The 25,348-nt window shown below is 48.3% G+C and overlaps 1 protein-coding gene across 1 annotated transcript; it reads left to right on the plus strand.

The window, feature by feature from the left end:
• Positions 1 to 197: 197 nt before the first annotated feature.
• On the plus strand, positions 198 to 25,086 carry LOC136490131 (obtusifoliol 14-alpha demethylase-like). Its single transcript, XM_066486612.1, has 3 exons — positions 198 to 255; positions 22,513 to 23,047; positions 24,065 to 25,086. The coding sequence occupies exons 2-3, from the start codon at positions 22,574 to 22,576 to the stop codon at positions 25,064 to 25,066; spliced, it is 1,476 nt and encodes a 491-aa protein (XP_066342709.1). The 5' UTR covers positions 198 to 255; positions 22,513 to 22,573; the 3' UTR covers positions 25,067 to 25,086.
• The last annotated feature ends 262 nt before the right edge of the window (positions 25,087 to 25,348 follow it).

Here is a 25,348-nt window from a genome sequence, read left to right on the forward strand (position 1 = left end):
GATAGTATGAGAGTGAGAACGGTCTCCTTTCCCACCCTTTGCGTCATGAGAAGTGATCCGGTGTCGTGTATTTAAAGTGATGACGGCGTTTGGGTGCTGACGTGTGTCTATTCATATATTCGGATCCAACTAATCCCACCACGACTTTTATAGACGTGACACATGCTAGTAGTCTGCACAAGCTCGGTTCAGAGCAAGGGAGGTTGGACTTTGGAGGGAAAAAGTTGCTTCAGTTTGTGCTGAATCGATCTGAAGGTACGCATATATATCTCGTTGTTCTTGCTTTAGATAAAAATTGCTAGTATTTCTTGGATCAATTCCATTTGGCCTTTGAAATCAGAAACTGGGACGGTAAAAATTCAATTCGGTTGTTTGGTACGACTGAGAATTAATTGACCTTCAAAATTTGACCCATTTCTGTGAGGTTTGGTTACAGTAATACGGAATCAGCCCATTACAATTACGATTAGGATTAAGATTACGCCTTCGTCAAGTCTGCTGGTGGTTATGATTTGTTTCTTCTCCATATTCTGGTGCTGTCTTCATTCTCCATCTCAGGAGAACCAAACATGGGAATTGATTCAACTGTGCTTGCTCATTGCCATGAGAACACTAGAATCGGAATTGTGAACCAATCCCCATTTGAACATGCGGTTGAATTGGTGGTCAAACTCTGTTAACCCGATTCGAGTCTACGAATCAAAACCGGCCCATTAATTAGATGTATCCGATCCATTGCCAGCTTGCAATGCAAATCGCACCCAGTCCTGTCATATGGATTGTTTGACTCAATGTGTAAATGATGGACAGAGAATTTCTTGTGCCAATTTCCTTCGTTCGAAGCAACCACTGATTCCATTTTGAAGATAACTTGATTTTACTTCTATATATGTATACTCCTCAGGGGTGGACACAGCCACCTATGCGCCGGGGGCTCATCCGCTCCATGCTTATTTCAATCTCTCTCATGTAGTCCTGTTCTCTTGGTCTAGGTCTTCCTCGTCTCTCTTTTGTTCTTCCTCACTTTCTTCCAGGCCCATAATTGCGGCCATGGGCTTTGAGACCATAGAATGGGCTTAAGCCCCTGCTCGATAGGCCCTTGTATTGTTTGGTGAATTGGAAGTTATACCCACATAATTTGAAATATAACACTGTTTGACTTGGCATCACCTTCGATATCACACTTTAGTCGTTAATTCTCGTATAACATATTATTCTTGGAATCAAAATTTAGACCAGGATGCCGCCCTGACCTCCCCCTCCTCTCCCAGGCGGAGCCCGCGCCCCGCTGGCTGCCCCCATGGCTCCGGCGCCGACAGCTGCGGCCTGCCTCTCCCACTCCACCATCCAACACCTCTGCTTCGGCACCATATCCCCGCTACTCCTCTGCCCCGATAGTCACCTTCCAACCTTCCCATCAGCCCCCAAACCGGCAAGGTCGTGTGACCCGAACTCAAGAGCTGCCATGGGAGCTCTCAACTGGTCCGAAAGCCGCCCCCCACGTTCCGCTCCCTGAGTCTACATAGGAGGTCGACCGGCAGGTGTTCGACGAATAGCCCCTCCAGTTGCCCCAAGTCTTCGACCCTGCAGCGTGCGGCGCGCCAGCCCATGGCTGCTATGGCCAGTGAGGAGGGCCAGACGAATGCTGGTTGGGTCCAGCCTCCGGTCCCGGAGCTTCAGCGCCACATCAACGTCGACTCAACCAGGAGAAGTCCGATCCCGTCTCAGAGCGGGCATCTTGGAAGAGCCCACGGCGACACAACAACCTCCGCATACCACAACTGGGCTCCGTTTAAACCTATGCCTTGGAGAACTATTACTGCCAGGTAGTTAGGCCGCTTGCTCTTTCCTCGCCCTCCATCATTTGGATCTCTCAAACCAATGGGGACGCCTCCAGGCCAGTTGATCTGGTCACGTCCGCCATGAACTTCTTCTACGCCCCACTCCTGAAACGTTCGAAGTTAAGGCTGAAGCGCTTCCCTTCTCATCCTCTACTGCCTCTAATGCAGTGCGAGCGCATCTCCTTACAATTGGTGTCTTCAGTTCCAAAGGGTGAAAGGGACTATGTGATGTTCCACTGCCGCCTGCCGGCGGCGGCTAGTACTGTTACAGCAGCGTGGAAAAATTCAAATTTTCAACTCTCCAAATCGGCCCAGCCCAGGTAGATGCCAATGTGGGCCATAATCTTCAGAAGCTGCAGGGAGACATGGAACCATGAATTGAGTATAGGGGGCAATGGACAAAGCAAAGTAGAACCGATACCCATACTGGCTAGTTTTAGTCACATATAATATTCTAGCCAAGGAAAAATAGTAAGCACGATTTATGTGAGGTGAATATTCTAGCCAAGAAAATTGCTTGAACCTATTGCTTATTGATTAGGCATAGAAAAGGAGAATTTTAGATGATGATTATTGATTAGATAAGATGATAAGGCAACCCACGAGATGACTAGGATTACCTCATTTAGGTATTGCAGCACGCCAAGCCCCGTGCCTCCCCCCTTCCGCTGCTACTGTCCTTGCTAATCGTTTCAGTAACACTACCCGCGATCAAAGTCTCCCGTGCCTCCCTCAGCTTTCCCATTAATGCACCGCCCATCTCCCCTCACAAAAATTGTACTCCTTCCTGCATACCCTTTTTTTTTTCAGACCCAGTTACAAACGCAAAAACTCACATGCACGAGCGCACGTTCACCCCTATGAATGCAACCACTTACACCCTATCCCAATGAGCACCTCTAAAGAACTGAGTTGGACCGGCAAATCTCGAGGATTTGATTCACCCCTATGAACGCACGCACGCACACCCTACCCCTATGAGCACATCTGAAGAACTGAGTTGGACAGACAAATCTCGAGGATTTGAAGAAGTCACCCTAGGTGCTTCTCTGTTGAGGGGCACGTCGCCTACCACTGAAATAATAACGCCGTTAAAATCCTGGAATAAATTTAGGAAAATACGAGCATCCGTGTCAAGTCAGGGACTTGAATCTGGGTGGGCAGGTTCCACCACACGGAACCCAACCAGCTGAGCTATGCTTAGTTCGCACTTGTTCCTGCTTATCTGACGAATGATGGAAACTGTTGTACTTACTCACCACGTAAAAGTCTCACCGGTGCTCCGTTGGGCACCCACCTCATCCACCCCCTCGCCGGAAGTTGGACACGTCTCCTCCTGCATGCTGATGCGGATGCCAGCTCCCAGGGTGTGGGGATACGACCCCGGATACCCCCGACAGACTACATGGGCTACGCTGACAGGGGCGGTCCAGCCCACAAGACGAAGACTTACGGTGCACGGTGCTGCTCGGCGTGTACCGCAAGACATCAAGGGCGATATCCTAAAGATGTTATGAGATCTGTTAGGATATGCTCGATCCCATGATCCCTACAATCCGTCATTACTTATCAGTTATCCCTGCCTTCTTGTTGTTGATTACGCGCACCTCTGCCGATCAATCTACCTTCGTGGGATACACTAGGTTGGGGCGTACGTGCTGTTTCCATGACGAACAAGATGGTACATTTTTCAGGCTCTTCGTCCTCTCCAAAGCCCAGCCAGATCTTTACGGTCGGATCGATCTCCTAGGTCATCAATGCTGACGGAGACGGAGAGATCATCAAGCCAGTACAGATCGATTCTGCACCGACCACACCGATGCCTGCAACAGCAGATCCGATCTCAGAACCGCCTCTAAGGTCGTCTTCACCAACAACTCGCCACCTACTGCCCGCTACTCAAGGAAGCTGGTCAGCAACGATGATCTAATTGCATCCATCGATCAGGCCTCCGAGCGCTTATAGGCTACATAGCTGCTTTAAGCCGCTTCATATCATGACTCGGCAAAAAAGGGCTACCTTTCTTCAAGCTCCTCAAGGCCTCCGAGCGCTTTTCCTGGTCGGAGGAGGCAGACTCAGCTTTCGAGCAGCTCAAGTTGTTCTTAACAAAGCCACCGATCATGACAGCGCCAAGGCCAGATGGGACTCTGCTAATATACATCGCTGCCACTTGTCGCGTTGTGAGCACAGCTATTGTCGTCGAATGTGAAGAGGCTGGGCATGCTTATAAAGTACAACGTCTAGTTTACTTCATCAGCGAGGTACTTAATGAGCCCAAAACTCGTTACCCTCAGGTACAAAAGCTGTTATACGCCATTCTTATTACGTTGCGCAAACTCCGACACTACTTTGAATACTACAAGATCGCCATGGTCACTGAGTTCCCTTTGGGGGACATTCTCCACGACAAAGAAGCCAATGGCCGCATCATTAAATGGGTTGTTGAGCTCAGCACCTATTCCATCGAATTCAGAAGCAGACCTACCATTAAGTCATAGGCGCTCGCTGACTTCGTCGCTGAATGGACCGAGATCCAAGAGCCCATCGCCGCTGCTTGCCCTGAACACTGGGTGATGTACTTCGACAGTGCCCTTAACATCAACAGTGCTAGTGCGGGCATTCTGTTCATTACGCCAACCAAGGATAAGCTATGTTATGTTCTCCGGATACACTTCCCACCCTCCAATAACGCCATGGAATACGAAGCTTGTCTCCATGGTCTTTGTATAGCTATCGAGCTCGATGTCAAATGCATCATGGTGTACGAGGACTCTGCACTGGTTATCAACCAGCTCAACAAGGACTGGTCCTGTTCCAGCGATAAGATGGATGCTTACTGCGCTGAAATTAGAAAGCTCGAAGGAAAATTCTATGGCATCGAGTATCACCACATGGTACGTGACCAAAATCAACTCGCCGACCACTTATACAAGCTAGGTTCTTCTCACACCGCGATCCCGTCGGGGGTCTTCATTCAAGATCTCCCAGCGCCATCCATCAAAGAAGATAAGGAAGCCGAAGAAGTTCCCCCTGCCGAGCAGTTGGTACTTGCGGTACCTTCGCCGGTCGCCGATTGGAGGGAGCAATTCATCAAGTACCTCACCAGCACTGAGGTACCCGCAGACAAGACTGAAACTAAATGCCTAGTTTGTCAAAGCAAGCTTTACGCGCTGGTGGACGGCAACTTGATGAGGAAAAGTGCCAAGGAAGGGATACTACAGAAATGCATCACCCAAGAGGAGGGAGTGAAGCTACTTCTCGAAATTCACTCTGGTTCCTACGGCAACCATGCGGCCTCAAGAACATTGGTCGGCAAGGCTTTACGAGCTGGTTTTTATTGGCCCATAGCCATCACTGATGTAGAAGATCTTGTCCGGCGTTGTGAAGGATGTCAAGTCTTCGCTAAGCAAATACACGTGCCGGCGCAAGAGCTGCAAACCATCCTAGCTTCCTGGCCCTTTGCGTGCTGGGGACTGGACATGATCGGGCCTTTCAAGCTAGCACCGGGTGGTTTCCGGTACGTATATGTTGCCATTGACAAGTTCTCCAAGTGGATTGAATATAAACCGCTCGTCTCGGCCACTGCAAAGAAAGCAGTTGAGCTCTTTGAAGATATCATCCACAGATTTGGTCTACCAAATAGCATCATCACTGATCTCGGAACTACATTTACTGGCCATCACTTCTGGGACTTCTGCGAAGACCATTGCATCTCCGTCAAATATGTCTCCGTTGCCCATCCACGAGCCAACGGTCAAGTCGAACGGGCAAACGGTATGATCCTTGATGCCTTAAAAAAGCGACTATATCAGAAAGAAGAAAAGCACCCGGGCAGATGGCATAAGGAGCTTCTAGCTGTAGTCTGGGGACTGCATACTCAAGCTAGTTGTAGCACCGGCGTGACTCCATACTTTTTGGTCTACATCTCAGAAGCCATACTACTAGCGGACGTTACTTTCTGAGCACCTAAAGTGGAAAACTATGATGAAGAGCAGGCCGAGGCTGTTCGGTCTGAGGACGTCGACAGGATAGAGGAAGAACGCCTAATCACTTGCGTCTGTATAGCTAAATATCTAGAAGGCTTGCAGAGGTACTACAACCAAAATGTCAAAGGTCGTTCATTTATTGTCGGCGATCTCGTTCTCCGCAGAAAATAAAAAACTGAAGGGTTGCACAAGCTCTCTTCCCCCTGGGAAGGGCCTTATGTCGTCAAAGAAGTTACTCGACCAGGTTCTTATCGCCTAAGTGACTTAGAAGGAGTCGATGTTCCCAACTCATGGCACATCAAGCACCTTATATGTTTCTATCCTTGAAACACTCTAGATATGTACTCTACAATTTTATATTCAGTAAAGTTTTTGGTCTCCATAACTTGTCTCTATTTTGTCTCTATTATGGTTTAACATCCACTTGTGGTTGCCGAGCTATATGCTACTTCATGATGGACTCCAATGTGTAATCGCCATAACTGCGCCGACCACGTTTCTCCAAATCGCCGAGCACGTTTTCTCCAAATCGCCGAGCACGTTTTCTCCAAATCGCCGAGCCCGTTTTCTCCAAATCGCCAAACATTTTTTGATCAGAGAGTAACATCCTTTCTTTTCTGTTCTCTTCAAAGATGACCCAGTCTCCGATCTCTCCCTACATGCACTACGGGCTCCGCGCTCTGCGTTATGGGTGGTTGGCTGTGGTCCCTTGGTCACACCTGTTTTTCCTACATGTCTACGGGCTCCGCGCTCGATGTTATGGACCACGGGTCAGCCGAGGCCGAGAGTTCAACATAGAATACATTGCTCGGACACCGCTAATGTTGTCTTTGTCTCCAAGTTCGTATAACAACTACCGAGCAGCACACGTTCCGCGCTGTTTTTTATGGAAAAGACCCAGTCATCGATTTTTCCCTACATGTGCCACGGGCTCTGCGCTCTGCATCACGGGTGGTCATCTATGATTCCAGGGTCATGTCTGTTACTCCTACACGTACACGGGCTCCGTGCTCGACGTTATGGACTATGGGCTGGCCAAGGCCATAGGGATCAGTAGCAGACCAACTGTTCGATGTTCTTTGAACTACGCATAATCGCGTCAGGTTTGAAACTGCGAAGACTATTTCACCGAACTACAAGCAAACTGCATATATTACATATACACGCACCTTATAGCATTTATTCGATGAATAATTGTTTCTTGCGCTTTCGCGTGTTCTAATTACACTGTCAGGCCTATACAGATGATAATCTATGAGCTGATTACTGAGCTTCGCCGTTACCATCCATTTCACCAAACAGGTCTATATCGCCAGCCAGCATCTTCGCTGTGTCCTCCACTTCGTCCTCTAGCTGTTGTGTCCCCGCATCGTCTAGTCCTTCGGTGAACGCACCCCCTATCGACTGAAGGTTGATGGTACGGTAATGGGACCGAACAACCTTGAGGACATGGGTAGTGACGGTCGTAATGGCGTCGCAGTTGAAAGTCTTGAAGTTCTCCTATGCTGCCTTGCACCTCTGGATTACGGTGTCGGGACATTGACGCCTATCGTCGTGCTGAGTGGCCGGTTCCAGATCTACATAGTCAAGCACCGGCTTAATTGCGGCGATTATAGCATCGAAGTTCTCCTTTTGGACCTTGGCCTCCTGCACTAGCACGTCGAACTACACTTTGGCTTTATGACGATAGCCTGCGAGAGTTATAATGATCCATTATACAAGGAAGCTACTTCAACAGTAATTCCGACCAGGAGGAATTTACCTTTCAGCTCCTCAGCAAGTTTGTCTGCCCGCTCTACTTCCTTTGCTTTCTCCTAGCGAAGTTGATTGATGGCGTGGCGCATCTGGCCGAGCTCAGCGTCTTGCTCTGCAAGCACAATAGTTGTTAACAAAAATGCGGCTGTTCAGCAATACCAAAGTACATTCGTTGATGTACCGTACCTGCTTTCTATTTGGAAACACTATTGAGCTATTCGTTTTTCCTCTCCAGCTGCTCAGAAGCACTTTTTAGTTGGTCGGAGACAGCGGCTAGTTGCTCGGACTGGCTCCGCACTTGCTCGGACATAACCGCCAGCTTTTCAGTAAGGACCCCCTTCTGGTATTCTAGGTCTCGCGTGTTTGACTCCGCAAGGTCTCATTCGCGTTGGGCCATCTGGACATTCTTCTCCGAGAGGTTCCTAGCTTCTTTGAGTTTTTCGTTCTCCGCAGCAAGGGGCTCCATTCGCTTTATTAGCTGGCAGCGCTGCTCGGCAACTCGAGATATTTCTTGCAAAATGCATGATGACATTATCGTTAACCAATTCCAATAAACAACCAAGGACCTTTCAAGAGGAATTATTCACCTTGATCTGTTTCATCACACCAGTCAGGGAAGTCTCTAGTCTCCTGAACTCCTTGGTGGTGTCCTCCTCTTCGACAATAACTATTTCATCACCGTGCTTTCGGAGCATCCGGACTGCTTGGGGTCGAGGTTCGTCATGCACAATCTCCTCCACCTCGTCCTCCTCCATTGCAGCTGGGGGGACCACCTTGGGGCTTGGTGGTCGGATAGCAGGTCCGACCACGCCCTCCGAAGTATCGGGGATCGCCGTTTGCTCTTTTGGCGTAGAAAGCTTTTCCGCTATTGATTCCACCGTTGCCGAAGGTGCTGGCGCCGACTCATTTGCCGTAGTAGGCAGTCGCTTGCGGCTATCAAGGCCACCAGGGGCAGCAACTGGCTCCCCTGCGTGCTCCCGAACACTCGGGACTCTTGGATGTGGTCTATTGGCATCTCCACCACTCCAGGGCCAATTTCTGGTTGCTGCTCAGTCTGAGCGGGCGGGGCTGGATCAGTTGTTTGCTTTGCACTATACCAAATCAGTTATTTAGTCACAACAGAAGTAAGGGAAATACAACAAAGTAACATCAGCACAAGGACACTTACGGTTTGGTCTAACGGTTCAATTTCTTGAACCGACGGTGCCAGCCTGAGCCTCTAGGCGCAGCCGTGGGGTCAACTTCTGTGCTCGGTGGGAGAATTTTTGGCTCTTCCTCAGTCGGCCTTGGTTCCGCCTACTACTCTGGGCCTGCTGCTGTTTGTTACTCGAGGATCTCCATTGCCCGCCCCATGGGGATTTCTGGTGTCTACTGCGCAGCATTTCCCTCCGCTCGTTGCTCGGGGACTCTCGGAGCTTCATGGACTTCTTCGCCTAACCTAGTTTGTTGCTCCACGTGTGGGTTGCGTGGAGGCCCTTTCGTGCTCAGGGGAGGGTTCGTGAGAATCTCGTCATCGTCAGACCAATCGAACACCATGGTTCTTCGTGTTTGATTGGTCTAGTCATCATCCAGAGAGATCCTGCCTGGTTTGCGGGGAGCATTCGCTGCTGTTTTCCTCTTCTTCTGGGCCGGCTCATCTTCCATCGGCCTCTTCCCCTGGGTTTTCGCCAACACCGGGGGAGGACTCTCCATTCAACCAGTATCCATTCCTCCAGATTCCGAGGAGACACCGATGGAGCTTTCTTCAATTTGAATAGGTCGTCGTGCATCCACTGATGGCGGCCAATCATTTCTTGGCACGCCCGAGAAATACACCGCCCTGTCCTACAAATGGATCTTCACATGAGTAGGATTAGTTTATTGCTTGGTAGTATAAATAAACTTCTCGGAAACATATAGTCAGTACATTCACCTGAGAAGGCAGATTCTTGCAATTAAAGGGCTTTGTGTACCCTGACAGCCTAAAGGAGGATAGCGGAGCAAATAGCTCGGCAGTTCGCTCTTCGACGTCGCTCCTGGACAGTATTTCTAGCCTCTCTCGAGTACCGTCAGTCACCCCTTTGAATTCAAAGACTGGGTGCGCCCTCTCTTTATAGGGTTGTATGCGGCGCACTATGAAACTCGCTGCTACCAATCCGCCATTGGTCTTCATGCTCTTTATCAAGCCGAGGAGTTCATTTACTTGCTCCATGTCATCCTTGCTCGGCAGCTCCGACCAACTCCTCTGGCTTTTTGGGATGTGGTCGGCATTACAACGCACCGCTGGGTGGCTTTGTTTCATGTAGAACCATCTGGTGTTCCACCCCTTCAGCGATGAGTTCAGCGGTATGGTAAGATATTCACTCGCCATCCCATCTCGAAGTTGGAGATACACCCCGCCGACCACCTTGGAACCAGCATCGCCTCTCTTCTTCAGCCAGAATAGGTGACAGAATAGATTGAAGTGGGGTAGGATTCCGAGGTATGCCTCACAAAAGTGGATGAAGAAAGAGATATGCAGAATGGTATTGGAGTGGAGATTGCACAGAGTAACCCCCCAGAGCTCCAACAGATCCCTCAGAAATGGGTGAATAGGAAACCCTAACCCACGCCAGAAATAGTCTTCGAAAACCACTGCTTCGTCAGTGTGAGGCATGGGAAAGGACTCACCGAGAGCTGGCCGCCATCCGGCGGTCGCACAGTCGGGGAGAACGCCGGCTTCCGCCAATCGGTTTAGCTCAACTTCTCCTATTCATGACGGCACCCACTCCTCGTCGCGTCGGGCCACAGCGTCCGCCTTCTTGGGACTCGTCTTCTTTGGTTTCGTAGCTCCTCTCTTTGGCGCCATCTCTCAGATCTAGTTACATTTCAGTGGCAGAGGCAAATGTGGTTGCGGATTCGGTGATGTGAGAGATGAGGAGGAAGATGAAGTGGAAAAGGTGGGAACGGGGTCTGTGTTGGCACTATTATATAGGATTTTCCCCACCATTTCGCATTCAAGGGTTTTTTGGGAACCGTTCCCGCGATCTGCGCTGCTCCAATTTCTCTGATGCGGCAAATGGGCCGTTACCTAGGCTTCTGAGCAACTGCAGCCCATGGCGCTCATTTATCGCTGCCTTCAGTTGCTCCTCACTGAAATATCACTTACTTCTCCACCATTTATTGAGGCTAAGTAACTGACACTTTACAGCCGTTACTCTAGTTTTTCTCCATGATTTGATTTCTCCGATAACTCCGCCTATAGCTTGGGGACTGGCGGCCTATTCCGTTGGTCTTTGGTTGTTTTTTTGTTTCTGACCCTGGCACCATGTGACTGCATCACCTACTGTCAGGCTCGGGGACTAAGTGGGCACACTTCACCTTGTGGTGAATGTGTTTGTTCTCATCTCGAGGCTACGTCGAGGGACTGGCTGCTTGCTTGGCTAGTCTTCTACTTTATGACACTAGCACCACATGACTACACCACCTACTGTCAGGCTCGGGGACTAAGTGGGCACACTTCACCTTGCGATGAATGTGTTTTGTCTCTTTTTGGGCCACGATCGGGGACTGGCTGCCTGCTCGGCTGGTTTTCTACTATTCTTCAAGTTTCTGACCCTAGCACCACGTGACTACATCATCTGCTGTCAGGCTCAGGTACTAAGTGGGCACACTTCACCTTGCAGTGAGTGTGCGAGATTTTTTCTCGAAGACTACATGCCTATAAAGGAAGATTGACTCCTGCAACTTTGTTCGGACTCTAAGTGGGCACACTTGGTCCACTACGGAGAAATTTTCAATTCTAAACTTTAGCTCCTTACACCCTTATGGCAAGCCGTACTTGGGTCACTCTGCTCGGCGATGGTTCACGGTGCTCCGCGACAGGTCGCGCTGCTCGGCGATAGGTTATGCTGCTCGACAACGGTTCGCACTGCTCGGTGATGGCACACGCAGCTCAGTAGTTCAGCATGGTGGTTGGACCATGAGTTTGACTGCTCGGCGTTATTCGCACCTGCTCGGACAAGCTCAAGACGACGTTGCACAACGGGTACAAGGCACTTGGGGACTAGCTCTGGGGTGTACGACCCCAGATACCCACGGCAGACCACATGGGCTATGCCCCTAGGGGTGGCCCAGCCCACAAGAAGAAGCCTTGCGGGGCACGACTCTGCTCGGCGCCTTCCGCAAGACATCGGGAAGATATCCTGAAGATACTATGAGATCTGTTAGGATATGTATGATCCTAGGATTCCTGTAATCAGTTATTACTTTCCGGTTATCTCTCAGATCTAACCAACTTGTAACCTTGCCTGCCGGACTATATAAGGCGGGCAGGGACCTCCTCTAAAATCACGGCATATCATACGATAGCTAATACAAACCAATAGACCATAGGAGTAGGGTATTACGTCATACTGATGGCCTGAACCTGTCTAACTCGTGTGTCTCTATTGCCTTCTTGTTCTTGATCTCACGCTCCTCTGCTGATCAATCTACCTTCGTGGGATACCCCTCAGAGGACTACCGACGACTTTTTTTTCCAAAGATTTTTACAAATACGCTTTTTTGACATCGAAGTATGTTTTTTTGGGATTCTATCGACACCGACAATTACATAGCTATGTGTACTCGATCGGGCACCAAGCATGATCTGAATCACATTTATCAAAAACCGTTCGAGCTCCTCCGTAGTTACATCAGACGATTTTCCAAGATGAGGAATTCTATTCCCAACATCACAGAAGCAGAAATCATCACCGCCTTTGTTAGAGGACTCCATCATCATGACCTCCACTCCAAATTTAATCGTAAGCCACCAAAGGGGATTGGCAAGATGATCACAACCGCCGATCAATACGTCGACGCTGAAGAGGCCAAGTTCGCTTCAACGAGGATGCAGGCACTCACCGCCCAACTTGCCATAGCAATGAGTGCCCCGACGAACGACACCACAGTGACTGCCGCTACGATGACTGTGGCCACCATCAGGACAGTGGCCGCGATCGGCCAGAGGGGTCTAAAGCTGGTTAGTATCGCCAACGCCGACCAGACAACATCATCATCACTGTTGATGAACCTCGCGCCAAACATAACTATGACGAGCAGTACAAGAAAATCCTCGAAGGCCCGTGCCCTCTCCACAAGAATAGCAAGCACAAGATGAAGGGCTGCGTTGGCTTGGCTAAGGAGTTCCAGGCCAAAAAGAATGATGACGACAACGACGACGGAGCTAGAGGTCGCCGACCACCTAGGGACAACAATGATGCCTTCTAGGATCATGACAAAGTGGTCGCCACTATCTTCAGGGGCCTCACCACCGTCGAGAATAGAAGAGATCAAAAACTCACCGCCCGTCGGGTGCTCGCCGTCAACACAGAAGACGCTATCGCCGACCCGAGCTATCGCCCCTGGTCTGAGGTCCCCATCACCTTCAACAGGGCTGACCAGTGGGTGGACATCCCTTACATAGGGTGCTTCCCCCTCGTTCTCGATGCAACCATCAAGAAAGTACTCTTTAGGAAAGTACTCGTCGACGGCGGAAGCGCCCTAAACTTGCTCTTCGCTAGAGCCCTAAAGGAGCTGGGCCTTGGAGTAGAAGACCTCACTCCCTCCGACTCCTCCTTCTAGGGGGGGTACCTGGCAGGGCATCCCGATCGCTTGGAGAGATCACCCTCCTAGTATAATTCAGCATGGCTAGCAACTTTCGTGTCGAGCACATCAACTTCTACATCGCCAACTTCAACACTGCCTACCACGCCATACTTGGTCGACCAGCTCTGGCCAAGTTCATGGCCATACCGCACTATGCCTATCTGGTATTGAAGGTGCCCGTGCCTACAAGAGTTCTAGCTCTATGGGCCAACCTCTCCATCACCTACGCCTGCGAAACAGAGAGTCTCTCCCTCGCCGAAGCCACCGACCTATCATCCAGATGGCCAGCATGGTCACCGATGCCAAGACGGTGTCCACCGACGACCTGGAGATCCCAGCGCTGGAGCCTCCTCGTGCCTCTGCCAAGTCTAAGGAAACGAAGGAGGTCGGCCTCGGCCTTGACGACCCCACCAAGATCGCCAAGATTGGGGCTCATCTCAGCCTTGTCTCCTTCCTACGTGCCAACGCCGACATGTTTGCTTGGAAACCTACAAACATGCTTGGGGTACCACAGGAGAAGATCAAGCACACCTTGAATGTCTCACCGACCGCCAAGCTGATCAAGTAGAAGCTTTGATGATTCACGCCAGACAAGAAGGAGGCTATTAGGGTAGAAATAAAATGGCTCCTAGCAGCTAGATTTATTAAAGAAGTGTATCATCCTGAGTGGCTGGCAAACTCAGTTCTTGTTCAAAAGAAGAATAAAGAATGGAGAATGTGCGTTGATTACACTGATCTCAATAAACACTGCCCTAAAGACCCCTTTGGTCTGCCTTGGATAGATGAGGTTGTAGACTCCACCGCCGGCTGCGAACTCCTCTCTTTCCTCGACTGTTACTCTAGCTATCACCAGATATTCCTCAAAGAGGATGACCAGATCAAAACATCATTCATCACACCTTTCGGTGCGTATTGCTATACCACCATGTCTTTTGGACTCAAAAATGCTAGGGCGACCTACCAAAGGGCCATCCAAATGTGCCTTGACCAATAGATAGGCTGCAACGTCGAAGCTTACATTGATGATGTGGTCATCAAATCCAAAACTACTGACAGTCTCATCGCCGACATCGAAGAAACATTCGCCAACCTAAAAAGATACCGATGGAAGTTGAACCCTTCAAAGTGCATCTTTAGAGTTCCATCCAGTATACTCCTGGGCTACATCGTCAGTGCCCAAGGTATATCCCAACCCCGACAAGGTCTCTGCCATTACTAGAATGAAATGGCTGACCTATGTAGAGGATATATAGAAGCTCGCAGGGTGCATGGCTGCTCTCAGCTGCTTTATATCATGCCTCGGTGAAAAGGGACTACCATTCTTCAAACTACTCAAGGCCTCCGAGTGCTTCTCCTAGTCGGAGGAGGCTGATATGGCCTTCGAGCAGCTCAAGTTGTTTTTAACAAATCCTCTGATCATGACGGCACCTCAACCAGACAAAACCCTATTGATCTACATCGCCGCTACCTCTCGCATCGTTAGCATAGCTATCATCATCGAGCGCGAGGAGGTCAGACACGCCTATAAGGTGCAACGTCCGGTCTACTTCATAAATGAGGTTCTTAATGAGTCCAAAACTCATTACCCTTAGGTTCAGAAGTTGTTATACGTCATTCTGGTCACGTCGCGCAAGCTCCTCCATTACTTCGAGTACTACAAGATCACCGTGGTCACCGAGTTCCCTCTAGGGGACATCCTCCATAACAAAGAGGCCAATGGCCACATCATCAAGTGGGAAGTCGAGCTCGGCACTTATTCCATAGAATTTAGAAGTAGGCCGACCATTAAGTCACAGGCGCTGGCTGACTTCATCGCTGAGTGGACCGAGATCCCAGAGCCCATGCCCGCTGCTTGCCCCGAGCACTGGATAATGTATTTCGATGGAGCCATCAACATCAATGGTGCTGGCACCGGCATTTTGTTTATTACTCCGACTAAGGACAAGCTCCGATACGTCCTCCGAATTCATTATCCAGCTTCCAACAACATCGTGGAATATGAAGCATGTGTCCACGGACTTCATATAGCCATCGAGCTCGGCGTCAAATGCCTTATGGTATACGGAGACTCCGCGCTGGTCATCAACCAAGTCAACAAAGATTGGTCCTGTTCCAGTGAGAAGATGGATGCATACTGCACCGAGATCAGGAAACTCAAAGGAAAGTTTTACGGTATCGAGTACCACCATGTGGTATGAGACCAAAATCAGCTCGCCAACCACCTATCTAAGATAGGCTCTTCTCGTGCCATGATTCTACCTAGGGTCTTCATTCAAAACCTCTTTATGCCATCTATTAAAGAAGAGAAGGAAGTTCAAGAAATCCCTCGCCGAGCAGCTGGTACTTGCAGTACCTTCGCCGGCCATAGATTGGAGGGAACAGTTCATCAAGTACCTAACCAGCGCTGACATACCCACCGACAAGACCAAAACTAAACGTCTTATCTATCGCAGCAAGCATTACGTGCTGGTAGATGGGAAGTTGATGAGGAAAAGCACTAAGGAAGGGATACTGCAGAAATGTGTCACCCAAGAAGAGGGAGTGAAATTACTTCTTGAAATTCACTCTAGCTCCTGTGGCAACCATGCGGCCTCCAGAAACCTGGTCGGCAAAGCTTTCCGAGCTGGTTTTTATGGGCCCACGGCCATCTCCGATGTATAAGACCTTGTCCGACATTGTGAAGGATGTCAGTTTTTTGCCAAGTAAATACACGCGCCAACGTAGGAATTGCAGACCATCCTAGCTTCTTGGCCTTTTGCATGTTGGAGACTCAACATGATCAGGCCTTTCAAGCCTGCGCTAGGCGGTTTTCGATACATATACATTGCCATTGACATGTTCTCCAAGTGGATCAAATACAAGCTGCTTGTTTCGGCTACTGCACAGAAGGCAATCGAGCTCTTCTAAGATATCATCCATAGATTTGGTCTACCGAACACCATCATCACCGACCTTGGAACTACATTCACTGGTCACCATTTTTGGGATTTCTATGAAGACCGATGCATCTCCATCAAATATGTCTCTGTTGCCCATCCTAGAGCCAATGGCCAGGTCGAACGGGTGAACGACATGATCCTCGGTGCCCTCAAAAAGAGACTATACCAGAAAGAGGAAAAGCATCCGGGCCGATGGCTCAAAGAGTTTCTAGTTGTGGTCTAGGGGTTGTGAACTCAAGCTAGTTGCAACACCGGCGTATCTCCATATTTTTTGGTCTATGGCTCAGAAGCCATACATCCTGTAGACATTGCCTTCCGAGCACCTAGGGTGGAGCATTATAATGAAAAGCAAGCCACAGCTATTCAGACAGAGGACATCGATAGAGCCAAAGAAGAATGCCTGATCACTTGCATCCACACGGCCAAATACCTAGAAGGCCTACGAAGATACTACAGTCGCAATATCAAAGGTTGTTCGTTTGCGGTCAGCGACCTCATTCTCCGTAGAAAGCAGAAAACCAAAAGGATGCACAAGCTCTCCTACCCCTGGGAAGGCCCTTACGTGGTCAAAGAGGTTATCTGACCATTGTCTTACCAGCTATGTGACATGGAGGGAATCGATATGCCCAATTCATGGCACATCAAGCACCTTATACATTTCTATCCTTGAAACGCTCCAGATATGTACTCTTCACTCCATAATGAATGAAGTTTTTGATGCCATAATTTATCTTCATTATTTCTCCACTCTAGTTTAATATCCATCTACGATTACCAGCTCCAGGCTACTCCTTAACAAACTCCGACAATTATACTTGATATTCATAAATGCTTCGTCTCGTGTCTCCATACTAAAATATCTTTAAGATATTCTGCAAACCATCGAGCAGCAAATGTTCCGCTCTGTCTTCTTTGGAGAAAACCCTGTCTCTGATCTCTCCCTACACGTGCTACGAGCTCCAGCACTCTGTGTTATGGGTATTTGGCTGTGGTTCCTCGGTCATGTCTGTTCCCTCTACACATGCACGGGCTCTAGCACTCGACATTATGGGATATGAGCTAGCCAAGGCCAAGAGCCCAATAACGAACTAACTGCTCGTACGCTACTTATACCATGTATAAAGACGTTAGGGTTAACAGCACATCTTTTTTTATCGCAAGCACTAGCAAGCCGCCTGAACATGCACATGTTGTCTACTTACAACATTTATACAAATACACAAATGTTTGCTTAGGCCCTCATGCATCTAACTGCCCTTTCTAGTTGTCCCATACAGGTTCCAACCCACTTAGGTTATTGAGCTTGGCCGTCATCGTCTACCTCGCTGAACAGATCGACATTGCCGGCCAGCCTCTTCGTCGCGTCCTCCACCTCATCTTTCAGCTACTCCTCTTTCATCGCACTCATCCCTCTAGCGAATCCAGCCCCTATCACTCGAAGATTGATTGCAGGGTAGTGCGACAGGACCACCGCCAGGGCATGTGTCACGATGGAGATAGCAGCATCTCGGTTGAAGCCTTTGAAGTTCTTCCACGCCGCCTTGCACCTGTCAATGATGGTGTCCGGATGGGACGGCCTATCGGCAGGCTGAGGAGCTACCTCCATATCGATACAGTCGAGCACCGGCCTAACTCTGGCCACCATGGCGTCAAATTTTCCCCTCTAGATTTTTGCCTCCAGCTCCAGCGCATCGAACTATGCCTTGGTTTGTCGACGGTATTTTGCAGACAGCAAAAGGATTCATCAAATGAAGAAATCATATCAGCAACACCCCCAACCATGAACGACTCACCTTCTAGATCCTTGGCCAGTTTCTCCACCCAACTAGATGCCTTTTCCTTCTCCTCTTGGAGTTGACCGACGACTTGACGCAACTAGTCGAGCTCCGCATCTTGCTCTACAAACGTAACGGTCAATAGCAACATCAAGACTGTTCGGAAATGTAGAACAAATTCACTAATCCGCAATACCTTTCTTCTGTTCAGAGATGCTTTTCAGCTACTTGGAGGTGCGCTCTAGCTATTTGGAGAAAGTCTTCAACTGCTCGGATAAGGTGCCCTTTTGGTACTCTAGGTCCTTGGTGTTTGATTCAGCAAGATCCCTTTCGCGTTGGGCCCTCTGGATGTTCTTCTCCATCATTTTCATTGCCTCCCTCAGTTTCTCATTCTCCTCAGCGAGGGGCTCCATCCTTTTGATCAACTGCTACCATGGTACGACAGTCCGCGCTATGCCCTACAAAGCACTAAGATTATAAAAGACCATAGTCTCCAACACCAAAGACAGACACCGCTGACACAACACTAACCTCAATTTGCTTCATAGTTGTCCAAAGGGTGGACCGTAGCCTCTTCACCTCCCTAGTGGTGTCCTCTTCTACGACCACAATTTCCTCCCCTCTTTTGTGGAAGATGCGGACAGTCTGAGGTCATGATCCTCCAGGCTCGATCTCCTTGACCCCGTCCTCTTCCTCCAAGTTGGTGGCGCTCCTTGGGGGATCGGTGTCCGCACGGAGCAACCAACCATGCCCTGCGGCATCTTAGGGTGCGCCGCTTGCTCCTCCGACATTGCTAGCCTTAGTGCCCCCAATTCTAGCACAGCTCCTGGCATCTCCATCAAATCGCCCGTCGCTGTCGTCGACCGCTCTCCACCTACAACTCCATCAGCAGCAGTGGTCGAATCCTCCACAAACCGATGAGCGCCCAGGGACTCTAGGACAGAGTCTGCTCGCAATGTCTCCATGCCGGGACTAGCCCCTAGCTGCCCGCCAGTCTGGCCTAAAGGATTCAGATCCTCCGTGTGCCCCGTTCTGCATCAGATTAGCCCATCGATCACCGCCACTATAAAGATCAGACAACAACCGATCCCAAAGCAAAGATACTTACATGTCAGCTTCCTGATGAATGGTTCTGAATCAGCATGGCCTCCTCGAGCTCCTAGGCCCTGCTCTAGGGTCGATCTGCATGTCCTAGGCTGGTGGTCTTATGGCCCTTGCCGTCGGCATCTTCTCCGTTGGCTACTTCTTGGGGACTCGATGCTGGACGTCTACTCCTCCCTTCGATCATACCTCCATGCACATTCCACGCGATGATGTTTTGGTGCTCGGAGGGGGAGCTATCGATGCCTCGTCGTCATCCGACCACTCGGATATCACTGCACTCTGCGTCCGAGTGGTCCGACTGCCACCAAATGAGATGTCGGATGGCTCATGGGGAGCTACATCTGCCGTTCTACTTTTCTTTCGGGCTGGCTCATTTTTTGCCGCCCTTTTCCCTCAAACTTTCTCTGATACCGGGGGGACTCTCCTTTTGACTAGCACCTTCACCTCCAGATTCGGATGAGGTGCTGATGGCACCTTCCTCCGGCTGAGTGGTCAGCCTGGCGTCCACTACCTTTAGCCAATCACTCCTCGGCACGCCCGAGAAGTACACCGCTTGTTCCTGACAATTGATCTTTCCACAAGCGAATTAGTCCACTACTCAGCGTCGGCATGGGATAAAAAGCACCATGAACAACAGTCAAGATTTTTACCTAAGGAGGTGAGTTCAAACAGTTGAAGGGTTTCAACTGCCCCGGCATGGTGTACGACACGTTTGGAGCGAATAGTTCAGCGGCCCTGTGTAGCATAGCCTCCTTTGCTAGATTCTCTGTCCTCTCTCGGGCGCCGTCAGTATCTCCTTTGAAGTCAAAGCCCGCATGAGCCCTCTCCTTGCGGGGCTAGACGTGGCGCAGTATGAAGTTCACCGCCACCACCACTTCGCTCGTCTTCATGCCCCTCATTAGCTTGAGGAGCTCCTTCACCTATTCCATATCGGCACTGGTCAGTTTCTCCGACCAGCTCCTTTGATTCTCTAGAATCTGGTCGACATCGTATCGGACGGTAGGATCACTTTGCTTCATATAGAACCACCTGGTATTCCACCCCTTCAGCAAGGTATTTAGCGGCACAGGAATGTATTCACTCGCCATCCCATCGCGGAGCTGTAGATACACACCGCAGACAACTTTGGAACCACCCCCTTCTTTCTTCTTCAGCCAGAAAAAGTGTCAGAAGAGATTGAAATGGGGAAGAATGTGAAGATAAACCTCACAGAAGTGGATAAACACAGAAATGTGCAGAACAGTGTTCGGATGAAGATTGCATAAGCTCACTCCCCAATATTCTAACAGATCTCGCAAGAAAAGATGTACCGGAAGCCCTAATCCACGCCAGAAGTAATCATCGAATACAACGAGTTCATCGGTGTGTGGCATCGGATAAGGCTCATCGTCGGCAGGACGCCATTCGGCGGTGACATGATCTGGAAGAATGCCTGCCTCCACCATCTCGTTGAGCTCCATCTCCCCCATGAGTGATAGTACCCATTCCTTGTCATGGCTCGCCCCGCCGGCCGCCTTCTTCACATTACCACCTCCCCACTTCGGCGCCATCCCTCAGATCCAAATCGGAACTGGTCCCTTTACACAAGCTTTTTAGCCCTAGTGGCGGAGTGTGTGTGAATGCGAATGGGGAGCGCGAGGGCGAGGAGGAAGACGAAGTGATGGAGTGGCAAAGGTGGGAGCGCGGAGTGTGGCGACGCAGTTATAAAGACACCCTCCTGACTTTTCGCATTCAAGGGTTTTTGGGAAACCACACCATGCTGATTTGTGCTCCTCCAAATTCCCCAAAGCGGCGTGGTGAGCCGTTATCTGGGCTTCCACGCAACTATGCCCCATATCGTCCATTTTCGACATAACTCAGTACTGCACACCGAATATTCACCGACCTCTCCGCAATACCATCAAGGCTCAGTAATTTCTACTTTACAGTCATTACTCTAGTTTTTTTCTCCGTGATTTGAGTAATCAGCACTTCTTGATTTATCCAAGATTTTCACTTGTGGCTTGGGGACTATGTCATCATTATGATTCGGTTTCTCACCATACTGGAGACTTTTTTTGGTTACTGTAGTTTCTGACCCTGGCACCACGTGACCACGTCACCTACTGTCAGGCTCGGGGACTAAGTGGGCACACTTCACCTTGCGGTGAATGTGCGCTTTTCATATCAGGGCTCAGCCCGTGGACTGGTTGCCTGTTCGGCTGGTCTTTTATCTTTCTTCTACTTTCTGGACCCTGGCACCACATGACCACGTCACCTACTGTTAGGCTCGGGGACTAAGTGGGCACACTTCACCTTGCGGTGAGTGTGTTTTCTTTAATCTGTTCATTGGAAGACTCTGTGCCTCCTAAAGTTGAAGAGGATTATCTCCCTTTCTCGTGGTCGGACTCTAAGTGGGCATACTTGGTTTACAGCGAGGAAATTTTTTATTTTGAACTTGAGCTCCTTACATCCTTCTGGTAAGCCTTACTTGGGTAAGCCCGGGCTCGGCCGGATAGTTAAGCTGGTCGGTTACGGTCCACAACTGCTCGACGACTCATTAGGGTGGTCAGACTATGAGTCTGACTGCTCAGCTTTGTTACACCTGCTCGGATAAGCTCAAGACGGCATTGCACAACGGATACAAGGCGCTCGGGGACTAACTGTGGGGGGTATGACCCTGGATACCCACGGCAGACTACATGGGCTGTGCTGCCAGGGGTGGTCCAGCCCACAAGACGAAGACTTATGGTGCACGGTGTTGTTCGGCGTGTACCGCAAGACATCAAGGGTGATATCCTGAAGATGCTACGAGATCTATTAGGATATGCTCGATCCCGTGATCCCTGTAATCTGTTATTACTTACCGGTTATCTCCTAGATCTAACCGATTTGTAACCCTACCCCCGGCTATATAAGGCGGGTAGGGGACCCCCTCAAAACACACGCAATATCATACAATAGCCAATATAAACCAACATACCACAGGAGTAGGGTATTACGTCGTGCTGACGGCCCGAACCTGTCTAACTCTTATGTCTCTGTTGCCTTCTTGTTCTTGATTACGCGCACCTCTGCCGATCAATCTACCTTCGTGGGATACCCCTCGGAGGACTGCCGACGATATTCTGTCGACACAGAGTCAGGGTTAGACATTAGAACATATTTCTAAATACAAACCCAACCCAACCACTTTTACGGTACAATGTTTTTGTACACTAATTGTTTTGTCAAATATTATGATGTGAATCTGGAAATGTGTGTGTACCAAGGGAGTAAGTGTGCAATAATTTTATTTTATTATTTTGTTATCCAGTAGTTTTATTGTATCCAAAACCTCATGTGCTCAATAGATTCTTAAATTCCTAATGAAGACCTGAATTTCTTATCTTACAATGTAAACAAAGCCGAAATGCTTGTCATAACCAGGCTAAAATATATGTCCATATTGTATTTGTTTGGTGATATAATAGCATTTACATGTAAAGGTCTAATATAACTTCCAACTCAATTCCATGCTTAGGCAGTGCTTTCGTCAACGCCGAGCTGCTGCACTCCGTCACTCTACGAATAACTGTGTCATCATGGATATGATAAATGGTGTTATGTGGTTCACCATAGCTCTTGTTTTTATCACTGTGGTTATAAGCAAGGCTACAAGAGGAGGAATTATGTTTGATCCAAAATGCACTCGGCCACAGCCACCAACAGTGAAGGGAGTTTCTATCATTCCAGTTTTACATACACTTCTTTCAAAGGGTCTGCAAGCGATGATCCACGATCAATATACAAGGTTGGGGAGTGTGTTCACAATAAGTTTCTTTCAATTCAAGGTAACATTCTTGATTGGGCCCGAGGTCTCTGCTCATTTTTACCAAGGCTTGGATTCAGAAATAAGCCATGGTAATGTCATTGAATTCACTGTGCCCATGCTTGGCAAAGAGGTTGGCTATGGCGTGGACACTGCCACCCGGAATGAGCAGGCTCGTATCTCCTTTGATGCACTAAAACCATCAAAGTTGAGAAGCCATGCTGGTCCCATGATTCAAGAAGTGGGGGTAAGTGAGAATTGACCATGTCTAAACTTTCATGTCTTATCAAATACGATACTCCCTCTCCATCCTAGAATAAATCAATTTCTAGAATCATACTAAGTCATATTATCTTAAGTTTAACCAACTTTATATGAAGGGGTAACATCTATAACACCAAATAAGTACATTATGAAAACATATTTCATGAATATGATAGTCTTTTCTATAAATTTTGTCAAACTTAAAATAATTTAATTGAGGACAACTCTAGAAGTTGATTTAATTTGGGACAGAGGGAATATTATATTATTGACTGAGGAAGCACCTGATTAAATATTTCTTCTACATGTAGTCTTTCAAATAATCATGAAACATGATTTCATTTAATTTTTTAGTCATTTAAGAAAGTGCAATGACAATAATTTTGTCTTGAATAAAATTGGACCGACTATTCTTCTAGTCAACATGGTGATCCTTCTTATTGGCCAGCACAAATAATTACCTCTTATTGTTGCCTTTAGCTAGTTCGGTCAAATCATGTCAACCACAAACAAAAGAAGTCATGTCAACCACTTAACTCTACATCAGTGCCTATGTATATATTGTGCACTACTTTAGCAGTACTTTTTAGTGAATGAACAGTGTTTTCCTCTCACAACAAATCAGCATAAGCCAAATTTCAGCGAAATGAACAGGGCCATTTGTTGGCATAAAACACCATAAAAATCTTAGGTATTGTTTTATCTAAGTATATACTATACTATCTAAGATGACAGATTTTCACAACTACAGCTGACTGGATAAGATGTTTCTCTTTTGTGGCATTGCAAATTTTGAAATAAAAATATTGTAACACTTTCGACATTTATCACTAGTTATTATGACGATGCACAGAGCATGCCATGTTTACTTAAAAATGCTAGGTCCCCTATTGGGATCTAAGTACTGTTCGCACAGTTGTTACATGTTTGTCACCCACTTCACACAGGACAGGACACTTAATTAAGAAGTTAAATTATAGCAGCATTATTATTTTTACAGGACTACTTTGCAAAGTGGGGAGAGCAAGGCATGGTTGATCTGAAACAAGAGCTTGACAAGTTACTCATGCTAATCTCTGGCCGATGCTTACTGGGGAAGGAAGTCAGGGAAAAGATGTTTGATGATTTCTTTACTCTGTTCCATGAACTCACCGACAATGGCATGTGCCTAACCAGCGTATTATTCCCGTACGCTCCAACTCCAGCAAACCGACGACGTGACAGAGCACGGGCCAAGCTCTCAGAGATGTTGACTGAAATTGTGAGATCGCGTAAGAGATACGACAATGTTGAGAGTGGTGTGTTGCAGAACTTGATAGACTCCAAATATGGAGATGGCCGATCTACAACGGAAGCAGAGGTCATTGGACTGGTCATCACCTTGCTCTTTGCAGGAAAGCACACAAGCACCATCACTAGTGTATGGACAGGTGCTCACTTGCTTGCTAGTAAAAGGAGCTTGACATCTGTCCTCGAAGAACAAAAGAAAATAGTTAGAAAATACGGGGATGATCTAGACTATCATGCCTTCCTAGAGATGGACACCTTGCACCGTTGCATCAAGGAGACGCTACGAATACATCCTCCAGTACAAATGTTTCGTCGTAAAGTACACAAGAACTTCACTGTGCAGACAAAAGATGGCAATGAGTATGAGATTCATAGAGGCCATACAATAGTAAGTCCGGCGCTATTCAACAGCAACTTACCTCACATTTACAAGGACCCGGATGTGTATGACCCTGACCGGTTTGGTCCAGGAAGAGAAGAAGACAGAGTTGGTGGTAAGTTTTCTTACACATCATTTGGTGCTGGAAGGCATGCTTGCCTAGGCGAGTCTTATGCTTATTTGCAAATTAAGGTGTTATGGAGCTATTTGCTAAGAAACTTCGAGCTAAAATTGGAATCTCCTTTTCCTGAGCCTAACTGGACCAAGCTAGTGCCGGAGCCTAAAGGAAGAGTAATGGTGAGTTACAAGAAGCGGGTACTACCTACCATCTAGATGGCAAACTGGTGTCTAGCCATTTGTGCAACCCATAAGGTCATAATTATGTATGCGTGTGTGTATAATATGCACACATATATATCATGTTTATAAGCACTAGTGTTTTATGGAGTAATGGAGCCATTAGTCACATATGGGAGCTTAAAACAGAAATTGCATACAATATGTCTCAAGAGAAAAGGAGGAACATAGAACAGCGAATGCGAAAGAACATGATGTTAATAGACATCCTATATTATGTACACAAAACTGTGTTCCCAATCGATCTGTGTTGTCATT

Source organism: Miscanthus floridulus, chromosome 10 (genome assembly GCF_019320115.1).
Source record: "Miscanthus floridulus cultivar M001 chromosome 10, ASM1932011v1, whole genome shotgun sequence".
NCBI classification, from domain to species: Eukaryota; Viridiplantae; Streptophyta; class Magnoliopsida; order Poales; family Poaceae; genus Miscanthus; species Miscanthus floridulus.

Excerpts from the sequence above, each read along its gene's own strand:
- LOC136490131 (XM_066486612.1), top strand. The coding sequence starts at position 22,574 with ATGGATATGATAAATGGTGTTATGTGGTTCACCATAGCTCTTGTTTTT. Across the intron at positions 23,048-24,064 it reads CCATGATTCAAGAAGTGGGG|GACTACTTTGCAAAGTGGGG; the intron begins GTAAGTGAGAAT and ends TTATTTTTACAG.